An 11,981-nucleotide genomic window follows, 5' to 3' on the forward strand; every position below is an offset into this window, starting at 1 on the left:
ATGAAATGATTCTTTCACCAAATAGAACCTTTAGCTTTGTTTTTCTCCTTAACAATGTGAAATTTATGTTGGTAAAATGTGAGAAGATTCTTACCATAAGTATGAAATTTATGGCAGACACATATATGGTCCTTTTGGAGGGCCAACTTTGAACCTATCTACTAACATTTGGAATTTCCTATCCAAGCTATATTTTAAAATATTTGGTCAAGAAAAAAAGCTGCATATTCAAATAATATTTCTTGCCAATAGTTGTCTTTTCTATTAAGATCAGTGATCATATTTTTCTTTATTTTAGTCATTTGTAGCTCGAGATTCAAAGTAGCTGAAGTTGAGAGACTCATATATGACCTCTACTTTTTGTATTCTTCCACGAAGATTGAGGGAAACTCTAGAATTAAGGAGGTGTCCAAAGATTTTTAGCATTCCAATAACTGACAAAGTGACTATGAATAGATCCAATGGGTGAATATTCAAATAATATTTCTTGCCAATAGTTGTCTTTTCTATTAAGAGTGATCATCATATTCTTTTATCTTAGTGATTTGTAGCTAGCAGCCCAAGATTCAAAGTAGTTGAAGTTGAGAGACTCAAATATGACCTCTACTTTTTGTGTTCTTCACGAAGATTGAGGGAAAACCTTGAATTAAGGAGGTGTTTAAAGATTTTTAATATTCCAATAACGTACAGAGTGACTATGAATAGATCCAATGAGTGAATTGAAGATTTTATCTCGCTTTTTCTCTTTTTTTAAACCCCTTGTAAGCCACTTAACCACCCTAGTATAACTCATTTCTATAACTATTTTTATTTCTCTCATTCCCTTCTATTTCTACTGTATCTTTCAAATAACCTTCTCCTCCTCTCTTCTCCATGCTACACTCCCTCTATCTATATTTGTATCATCTATATTTCTAATACATTTAGGATGATTTATCTAATTAAAAATAAAAATCACATGGTTTTTGATTTTTAAAAATATAAATATATAGAGATTAGACACATTGGAGATCACCGTTAATGAATGTGGTTTATCCATTTTTCCAAAACAAAAAAAAAAACATTGGAGATCACCTGGTATAAGTTCTACTCAATAATATTAAGTAAATTATTATTATTATTACTATTATTATTATTATTATTTCATTTTAACAAGAAGAAGGAGAATGGAGTAAACTACCAACTCTGTTGTTCAAAAAATGATCAAAACCAGTGTATATTTTAATCATAAATTAAAAACCAAATGTTCTTTTAAAAATTAATTATTTAAAACTCAATCCTTAATACGTTTTTTTTTTATCTAGCAAGTATTACAATCTACTATGGGAAACTCAAAGAATATTCATCAAAGAACTTTATTGATCCGTTCAAACAGTGGTTATATTATTTGGTAGTATTGCTAATTCTAAATCTTGGAGGAGGATTTTCTGAAAATCAAACGACATTTGTGATGTAGGAGGACATCATGAGAGATGAGAATGGGGGTTAGCTGATGCTTTGGTTGCTTATAATTGGCAAACTCCGGGACTTTCACTCCACTACAGGAGGTATGATCGAACACCTTACACAAAAGTTCTAATATCAATATACCAAAAGATTGTAGGTTGTCATAATTTTATTTAAAATTTTTTAAAGTTTATAAAACATAAAAAATAAAAATAAAATAATTTATAAACACATAGATTCATGGGAAGAAGAAGATTACAGTTATTCATCAAAAGGACATATAAATTAATGATGAAGCTTGCAAATTCTTATTCTTTATGTTAAGAAATAACAGTGATGCATATTCGCTACAGAACAACCATAAATTAAAACAGTGAAACAACTACACACGAAGAAGATAAATAACACCGGCTCTAGAGCTCCAATTAATGTATCACTCTACTCAAGCTCAAAGGCAGACACAGGGAAGCTATCAGAGAGACCAGTGCCGGTCTTGAAGGTGATCTTCCCTGAAGAAGGATCCTCAATGTACATCTCCACAACAGACAGCCAAAGAAGAAGCTCTCTAGTCTTCACTCCGCTGATCTTCATCATCTTTCCCTTCTCAACAAAGGCAGTCACCTCAGTGGCATAAGACACAACTTGTTTGATCTTCTTGAATGTGTGTTCCTTCTTCTTCTTCTGGACAAGCCAAATGAATCCACCTGCACGGTTGTAACCAAACTCTTGAATGTCATCCAATGGAAACAAACCATTCGGAAGACCGAGCTCTCCGAGCACTTCGGCGGCCTTCTTCTTGCAAGAGGCATCACCTTTTACTATCTCTGCACCTTCCCGGTGACTCTCAATGGTTTGGGATGCCATTTCTTGAGGAAGAATGGATGAGTTTTGGAGGTTTGAAGTAGTTTAGGGTGATGGTGGTGGTGGTAATGGTGGTGTTGAGGTTTGTGTATATATAGATGAAGATTGGAAGAACAGGGCACAAGAAAGGAGAGAGTGGAGAAGAGTTTAAACTTTGACTTTGTATTTGCAGACCCAGACTAAGTTTCTTGGTCAACAAAAGGTTTCTATTTATTTCTTTCAATGAGAAAGTTGGGTGGATATGAATTGGTTTTTCTTTTTTTCTATTAAGCCATGATTTGTATCATCCGTCCATAGATATAGGTGCATGGGCGAGCATGTGAGTCATTTTATTTTAAACAAATGAAGGACCATATTTTAAAAAAAACTTTTTTTTATGATTAATTTTTTTAACAAAACCCACAAATGCGTCCTGCGAAAAGTATTAAAAGACAGATGAGTACGATAGTACACTTGTTATGGTGGTTTAACAATCTTTTAATTATTTATTAACTCAGTCAGACATCATGTGATGAGATTAAAATCATTTAATATGAATGCTTAGAAGATATTTTTGGAATCAAACTAATTTAATAAATTCCCTGTAATGTAATTTGGGATGGAAATAATCTTTGTTAGCTGATGTACGATTCAAATTTAGGTTTTTGGGTCAAGAAAAATGGCGAATCCAGCAATGGCACATGTGCAATGTGCATAGTGAGAGAACCTACATTGTTAGGAGAAATGTCATTGGACATTTAGCTCTCTTATTTGACCATCTATTTATTAATCCTCTTTCTCATGTCATTACTGTTATTTTTGACAATATTTGGAAACAAATTATTTTTAAAATTTATATGATATATTTGGTCAACATAAATAACGATTCAACCACATTTATCAAACAAATATATATATATATATATATGGGCGGCTAGCTTTTGCACATGTTGATTTTAGTGAAATAGCAAAAGTTAATCATTATAGTAAATCTAGCTAGGTTTATTATTCTCATCATACAGCCATACAAAAAAATCATTAACAATAGAAAACTAGAATTTTGTTCAATAAAAAAAACCATTAACAATAGAAAAATTAGAATTTTTGTTCAATAATTGATGGTGTTCATAATCCCAAGCGTTGTTATTATTTTTTTGACAAGAGGAACAGATGACCAAGGGCCCCTGCTAAACCATCAGAGTCATGCACAAGCCTTGGTGGAGCAAGTGGGGGCGGGGCCCGAGCACATAAAGGCGTTGGGACCACCCACACACAACCACCACTCATATCTCCCAGAAATGTGCCCTCAGCCGAGAATCAAACTCTCACCACTTGGTGAAGAGCTCTATCGGTCACCCATATACCAATAGGTCATTTAGTCATTGGCAATGCCAAGCGTTGTTGTTAATACAAGAGATTTGTGTTCTATGGAGGTCACGAGCCATTATTAGTACCTATATTTGTTCTAGCAAACGAGATGAAATGATTTTTTCACCAAGTATATAGAATCTCTAGCTTTGTTTTTCTCCTTAACGATGTGAAATTTATGTCGGTGAAATGTGAGAAGATTCTTACCATAAGTATGAAATTTATAGCAGACACATATATGGTCCTTTTGGAGAGCCAACTTTGAACCTGTCTACTAACATTTGGAATTTCCTCATCCAAGTTATATTTTAAAATATTTGGTTAGAAAAAAAAACTGCATATATTCAAATAATATTTCTTGCCAGTTATCTTTCTATTAAGAGTGATCCTATTTTTCTATTTTAGTCATTTGTAGCCCCAGATTCAAAGCAGTTGAACTTGAGAGACTCAAATAAGATCTCTACTTTTTGTGCTCTTTCATGAAGATTGAGGGAACTCCTAGCCTTTAATTAAGGAGGTGTCTAAAGATTTTTAACATTCAAACAACTTACAGAGTGACTACGAATAGATAATCCAATGGGTGAATTGAAGACTTTATCTCCCTTTTCCTCTCCTTTTAATCCTCTTACGAGCCACTTAACCACCCTAGTGTAACTCATTTAATCTATAACCTTTTTTATTTCTCTTATTCCCTTCTACTTCTACTGTTTCTTTCTAATACCCTTCTTCTCTCTTCTCAATGCTACACTCCCTCTATCTATATTTGTGGACCCCGCCAGGAATGGTGGACCTACCTCTTTTATTTGTCTCCTTACAACCTAGTTAAGTGCTAACCATGTTTGCTTTACCCTTAATCCCTTCCTCTTCTTCTTCTTATCACCTTGCTAGGAGTTTTTCTAGAGAGAGGAATTCCCGAAGGGATTCCCGGACGCCATCTCGTCATTGTCTCCTTCTTGGCCGAACGTATACACCCCATGATCATCTCCCTCCTCCATTCCTCCATCTCTCTTCTTTCTCTCCATTCTCTCACTTGATCTTACTCCCTTAGAAGTTGAAGAAGAGGGTCATTCGTCACCGGAGTTCGGATCTCCATCGGTAGTCTTGGCATCCGGAGGCGAGGAGAAGAAGATCAAGTAGCCGTTGGCGCTTCTCCAAAGGCTAGGTAGGCTCTCTCTCTCTCTTGGTGATGGTAGGGTGGTATGCTATAGTCTTGGGAGAAGCTTGTGTTTGTAAAAATCTTGAGCTTGGTGGTAGATTATTTTCTAATAAATATTCATGATTTGAAGCTCTTAGTGGGCGATCTATGCTCTCATGTGTCTATGGTTGCCTTTGATGATGATGTTTGCATGTAGAGCTTCACCATTTTGATTTGTGTTTGGCTTATCCTTGCATGGAGCTATATATTTATATTTGCATACATGAAACCATGGCTAGTGAGTGTGTAGGAAGCTATATATATGTATGTTTACATTTTCATGCAAGAGACTAAACCACTTCTACCTATAGGTTTAGATCACTCTTGTGTCCCTTGAATACCTCAAGTTCATGGCCTCCAAGGATGTATATTTATATATATTTACACACATGAAACCACCTCCATATGTATATGCATATATGTTTGAAGCCACTCATACATGTGCAAGAAACCATGTTCTCATTTGCATGAAACCTTATGTTACACCCTTGAATGTTAGCTAGCATGATCCATCTATTGGTGTATGAGTTTTGCATGCATACACCTGCCCTTATATACATATATATAGATTATGTTTACTTACTATGTGTGCATGACAATAATACTTAAATGGCATGCATCCTGGTTGTGATAAATTGAAATAGTTATGTATTGGCATAGTGAACCACTATGTTGGTAGGGCATGAGTTGTGTTCATTTAATTATAGCATTTGATGTTTATTTTCTTTTTATTTTCTTTTTCTTTGTTTTGTTGCTTCCTTTGAATCCTTGAGTTCTAATTTGTGTTTAGAAAGACCATGCTTTGTAGTAGAGTGTTGGTATTTTAGACTAGTTTATCTTTAGCCTTAGTGCTTAAACACTTCCAAGTATTCATGTCTATTTGGTTGGTTTTCCCTTGGATTATAGGACCACCTTGAGCATCATCTTGGATTTCTTTTGAATTTAGGAGATCACCAAGTAAGTAATCCCTTGAACTCTTGTATTTAAATTTTGTTGTTTTGGTTTATTTTCATGTAAAATTTTTGAAAATTTATTTGCAATTATTCTTTGAAAATTATTGTGGGAATGTCATCTTATTTATGACTTATGTTTTTAGATGAAGAGAAGTTTCTATACATAGTTGGAACCATGGTATTATTACTTTGTCAAAACTTATATAGGTTATTTCCCTTGATTACCTTTAATTATTTGACAAAGTGTTTATCCTTTTTGTAATCCTCTTTATTTCCAATAACAAAAAACTTAAGATTAATAAGTGCTTGAATCTTTGGTCCACCTGCCATCAACTTAGATTATCTATTTATTATTTGGTTATATTGTTATTCCTTAAATATCCACTTGCCTTTATGTCCTTGCCCATCTCCTTTCTAAAATTGTTACCATCCTGGTTTTGACATTGTTTCCTTTGAATTTATTTGTCTAGCTATCTTGGAAATAGGTGGGTCATTTTTCTTCAATTGATGAGACACATTAGACTTTGTATTTTTTTAAAAAAAAATTTTAGTATTTTATTATATTAATAATTATGCATTTCACCCTTGAGATTGGTTGAATAATTATTTGTTGGTTATTTATACTTGTGGTATTTTATTTTATTGGTAAATCATTTATTTTCTTGAATTTGGGGAAAATATTTGTGAAATGTTGTTATTATTTCTTCAAAGTGGAACCAGGCTTAGGCTTGGAAAAGTGAGTATATTATTTTACATTATTTATTTATCTATTTATTTATTTATTTATTTACTTTATTTTATTAGTTGAATTTTTGAAAAATACTTGTGAATATTCTGTATTCTTGGCTTGGAAATGTGTCTGAATATTTTGGTCTCCAAATGAGCGATATGCAACCTTGTCAGTAGGGGGTTAAACCCTGACCTTGTCGACAAGTAATTTTAAGAAAATGAGACTGCAGTTTTGCACCGTGTCCGTTCGGTGAAATAATCAACGACCACCTGGTATTCAGTCTCGGGTCACCGAGGGTAAATAAATGATTTCTGTTATTTTGGCTCGGGTCTGTCACAGAGGGGAAACAATTGACCTTTGGCACTTACAGTGAATTTGGAGACATACTTTGGATTTTGTTATTTATTGTTTTACCTTTTGATTTTGTTTACACTATTTTTGTTTTATTGATTTTTGTGCAAATTTCAGACCTAAACTTTTGCTTTCAGTTTGTTTTGGATTACTTACTGGGCTAGTGAGCTCATGGATTTATTTTTAAATACTTTTCTTATCAGGAGTAGTAGACCCAGGGATCTTAGAAGGCTTCCAGTAGATGTCTTCTTTGAAGTTGTCTTATGTCTTTGTATCAGTTGTATTGTCGTTAAGAACCTCCTTGTAGGTCTTGCTATATTTCTTTTGCTTTATATTCGAGCTTGGTTGTAAACCTTAAGTTGTACTCTTATTTGGTATTTCTGTTAATTTATTTTCTACTCCTAGTCTGTGTTTAGATTGTGAGGCCTTGCAGGTTCACTGGGCCCGCCCTGTGGGTCTGCGGCTGTTTGTCAGCGCACCAAGTTCGTGGCGTGACAATATTTGTATCTTTTAGGGTGATTTATCTAATTAAAAAAATCACATGGTTTTAATTTTAAAATATAAATATATAGAGGTTAGACACATTGGAGATCATCTTGTAAAAGTTCTACTCAATAATATAAAGTAAATTATTATTATTATTATTATTATTATTATTATATCACTTTAATGAGGAGACGAAGAATGGAATAAACAACCAACTCTCTATTGTCCAGAAAATGATCAAAACCGGTGTATTTTTTAATCATAAATTAAAAACCAAAATTTCTTTTAAAATTTAATTATTTAAAATCCAATCAATAATACGTTATTTTTATATCTAGCAAATATTACAATCCACTATGGGATACTTAAGAAATACTCATAATTAAGAGAACTTTCTTGATATGTCCTAATAGTGATTACATTATTTGTTATTATTGCTATTTCTAAATTTCTATGACGTAGGAGGACATCTTGAGAAATAAGAATGGCTGATGCTTTGGTTGCTTATAGTAGGTAGACTCCGAGACTTTCACTCCACTACGTACAGGAGGTATGATCGAACACCTTACACAAAAATTATGGTATCAATAGGCTAAAAAATTGTTAGCGGTTGTAATTTATTTAAATTTATAAAAATAAAAAATAAAATAATTCATAACCACATAGATTCATCAGAAGAGTAAGATTACAATTATTCATCAAAAGGACATATAATTAAATTAATGAAGAAGCTTACAAATTCTTATCCTTTATGTTAAGAAATAACAGTGATGCATATTGGCTACAGAACAACCATAAATTAAAACAGTGAAACAACTACACACGAAGAAGATAAATAACACCCGCTCTAGAGCTCCAATTAATGTATCACTCTACTCAAGCTCAAAGGCAGACACAGGGAAGCTATCAGAGAGACCAGTGCCAGTCTTGAAGGTGATCTTCCCGGAAGAAGGATCCTCAATGTACATCTCCACAACAGACAGCCAAAGAAGAAGCTCTCTAGTCTTCACTCCGCTGATCTTTATCATCTTTCCCTTCTCAACAAAGGCAGTCACCTCAGTGGCATAAGACACAACTTGTTTGATCTTCTTGAATGTGTGTTCCTTCTTCTTCTTCTGGACAAGCCAAATGAATCCACCTGCACGGTTGTAACCAAACTCTTGAATGTCATCCAATGGAAACAAACCATTCGGAAGACCGAGCTCTCCGAGCACTTCGGCGGCCTTCTTCTTGCAAGAGGCATCACCTTTTACTATCTCTGCACCTTCCCGGTGACTCTCAATGGTTTGGGATGCCATTTCTTGAGGAAGAATGGATGAGTTTTGGAGGTTTGAAGTAGTTTAGGGTGATGGTGGTGGTGGTAATGGTGGTGTTGAGGTTTGTGTATATATAGATGAAGATTGGAAGAACAGGGCACAAGAAAGGAGAGAGTGGAGAAGAGTTTAAACTTTGACTTTGTATTTGCAGACCCAGACAAAGTTTCTTGGTCAACAAAAGGTTTCTATTTATTTCTTTCAATTAGAAAGTTGGGTGGGTATGGATTGGTTTTTCTTTTTATTTCTAACAAGACTTAGATTAGGCCATGATAGATATAGCTCATGTGCGAGCATGTGAGTCATTTAATTTAAAACAAATGAAGGACATATTTAAAATCTTTTTCCTTCTTGTCTGATTTATTTATTTATTTATTAACAAAAGTAACAAATGCGGCCCTACAAAAAGTATCAAAGAATAGGCAAATACGGGTGTGCACTAATCACGATGGTTTAATAACTTTTTAGAGATTTATTAACTCGGACAAACGTTATACGGAATGATTAGAGTTCTTTCATGTGCAAGGTGAGAGAACTTATATAATTAGGAGAAATGTTACTAGATATTTAGTCCACTTGTTTGACCATGCATCTATTTATTAATCCTTTTTGCCATCTGATTGCTTTTATTTTTGGCAATATTTGGAAACAAATTATTTCTAAAATTTATATGATATATTTGGCAGGCAAAAATAATGATTCAACCATATTTATCAAACAAATATATAAATATATATCAAGAGGACTAATATTCTAGGGACTTTCGTAAATAAATTATCTACAAATGAACGTCAAATGTTGGATTTGATATCACCCATTCCAATGAAAAGTACTCTATAACAGTATTGTCAACAATACTAACTTAGACTAAGAGTGTTTTTATGAACAATAGCATAATAGAAAATATGGGATAGGTAGTTTTTCATCTCAACCATCTGAACTTGATCGCAATAGCAAAAAATTAAATCCCACCAATCCACCCTTATTTGCACCCTCTCTTTTATATTTGTCATCTGCGAACGCTTTGCGGATGTCCGCAAATAAGGAATCGCCATATATATGTATATATATTTGGTTGGCTTTTGTACAATGTCGATTTTGGTAAAATAGCAAAAATCATTATTATTCACATCACATAGCCATATAAAAAACATCATTAATAATAAAAAAAAAAACTAGAATTTTGTTCAATAATTGATGGTGTCCATAATCCCAAGCGTTGTTGTTAAGACAAGAGATCAGCGCTCTCTCACAGGCCATTATTAGTATCTATTTGTTCTAGCAAAATAGATGAAAATGATTCTTTCACCAAGTAGAATCTTTAGCTTTGTTTTTCTCCTTAACAATGTGAAATTTATGTTGGTGAAATGTGATTAGATTCTTACTGTAAGTATGAAATTTATGGCAAATGCATATATGGTCCTTTTGGAGGACCAACCTTGAACTTGTCTACTAATATTTGGAATTTGTCACATAAGCTATATTTTTAAATATTTGGTTAGAAAAAAAACTGCATATTCAAATAATATTTCTTGCCACCAGTTGTATCCCTATTAAGAGTGATCATATTCTTCTAGTTTAGTCATTTGTAGCCCAAGATTCGAAGCAATTGAGGTTGAGAGACTCAAATAAGACCTCTGCTTTTTGTCCCAAGATTCGAAGCAGTTGAGATTGAGAGACTCAAATAAGACCTCTGCTTTTTGTCCCAAGATTCGAAGCAGTTGAGATTGAGAGACTCAAATAAGACCTCTACTTTTTGTGTTCCGAAGATTGAGGGAACCCTAGAATTAAGGAGGTGTCCAAAGATTTTTAACATTTCAGAACTTTCACAGTGACTATGAATAGATAATCCAATAGGTGCATTGAAGATTTTATCTCGCGTTTTCTCTTCTTTTAAACCTCTTGCAAGCCACTTAACCACCCTAGTATAACTCATTTTATATAACCTTTTTTTATTTCTCTCTTTCTAATACGCTTCTCCTTTTTTTTTCTCTGTGCTACACTTCCTTTATTTATATGCTACACTCCCTTTATTTATATTTGTATCAGTTATATTTCTATTACATTTAGGATGATTTATTAAATTAGAAAAATACAAAAGAAATCGCATGGCTTTGATAATAAATTATAAATATAGAGAAGTTAGACACATTGGAGATCACCTTGTATAAGGTCTACTCCATAATATAAAGTATATTATTATTAGGGAAAATTATTTAAAAATCCTTATGAAGTTTCATTTTTCCTCTGCAGTCACTTTGACATTTGCACTTCCCATATAGTCTCTCTTTTTTACATAGCTTCTTTTTTACTCCTTGTTGTGGCACGCTTAACGCTTTGGAGGCTTTTTTCTCTAATGATAGAAATGCCCCTCTCTTTCGCCTCCCGCCGAATCACATTAACCTTTTGGTAGGTAATGGTAGAAGCCATCATCTTCATCCTCTTTTACTGTACTTCATCTTCATCTTCATCTTTATCCTCTGTCTCTTGTTTTTCTTCTTGTCCTTGTTCTTCTTCTTTGCCTCCTTCTTTCTGTCATTCAAGTAAGCAACATCTCCATTCCTATTGTTCATTTTTGTGGGAGATGTAGTTCAGTTTTAGTTACTTCCTCTTTATGTTTTTTTTAACCTATGGATTTCTCCAATGTTTACGCAAGTATTAGTCATTATGGAGAAATCTTGTGCTGTGACTCATTTCAAAGGCGAAGGATGGCTACTATAATTCACAGTCTCTGCAATAAGGGTCAGGTAATACTTAGCATTGACTAGAGTGGAAGCCATTTCTATATTCAATTGAAATTACACAAAATCATTATATTTTACATAGCATGAGGATATTTTACACAGGAAAAAATGTATATTATACAGAAAAACTCAAAAATCGAAAATAATACACACAAATGCCTGAAACCCACACAGCCAAAAGTTGGATTCTACACAAGAAACCCCAAAAAATACACACGAAAAGCACACAAGACCAATCTACATCAAGTCAGCCGACTTCTCCTTACTTTTTACTTGTGTTTTGGTTTGCAAGAAGGCTCACGAGTTTGTGGGAACTTCGGTCGAAAGACGAGAGTGTGAAGAGAAGAACAAGGTCGTCGGCAAACGAACAAGAAGAAGAAAGTCATAGGCAAAAGAAGAAGAAGAAGAATGGTTTCCACTGCGATGACGCATATAAGTAAAAGACCAAGAGCCGCCTAAGCAGTTACAGGAGGTGGGTTTCCAACTGTTGGGCAGTTTCCAACGCCAGTTCAGTCATTTCCCCGCTTTTAGGTTTTAGAACTTGAACAAGGACAA

The 11,981-nt window shown here is 33.8% G+C and overlaps 2 protein-coding genes across 2 annotated transcripts; both read right to left on the minus strand.

The window, feature by feature from the left end:
* Window positions 1-1,750: 1,750 nt before the first annotated feature.
* Window positions 1,751-2,470, minus strand: LOC120283543. The gene has a single exon (XM_039290244.1). The coding sequence runs from the start codon at window positions 2,308-2,310 to the stop codon at window positions 1,885-1,887; it is 426 nt and encodes a 141-aa protein (XP_039146178.1). The 5' UTR covers window positions 2,311-2,470; the 3' UTR covers window positions 1,751-1,884.
* Window positions 2,471-8,054: 5,584 nt separating this feature from the next.
* On the minus strand, window positions 8,055-8,827 carry LOC120283545. The gene has a single exon (XM_039290246.1). The coding sequence runs from the start codon at window positions 8,665-8,667 to the stop codon at window positions 8,242-8,244; it is 426 nt and encodes a 141-aa protein (XP_039146180.1). The 5' UTR covers window positions 8,668-8,827; the 3' UTR covers window positions 8,055-8,241.
* Between the last annotated feature and the right edge of the window lie 3,154 nt (window positions 8,828-11,981).

This window comes from Dioscorea cayenensis, chromosome 19 (genome assembly GCF_009730915.1).
Source record: "Dioscorea cayenensis subsp. rotundata cultivar TDr96_F1 chromosome 19, TDr96_F1_v2_PseudoChromosome.rev07_lg8_w22 25.fasta, whole genome shotgun sequence".
Taxonomy (NCBI): domain Eukaryota; kingdom Viridiplantae; phylum Streptophyta; class Magnoliopsida; order Dioscoreales; family Dioscoreaceae; genus Dioscorea; species Dioscorea cayenensis.

Bases quoted from the DNA above. Each gene is read 5' to 3' on its own strand.
- LOC120283543 (XM_039290244.1), bottom strand. From the start codon at position 2,310: ATGGCATCCCAAACCATTGAGAGTCACCGGGAAGGTGCAGAGATAGTA.
- LOC120283545 (XM_039290246.1), bottom strand. From the start codon at position 8,667: ATGGCATCCCAAACCATTGAGAGTCACCGGGAAGGTGCAGAGATAGTA.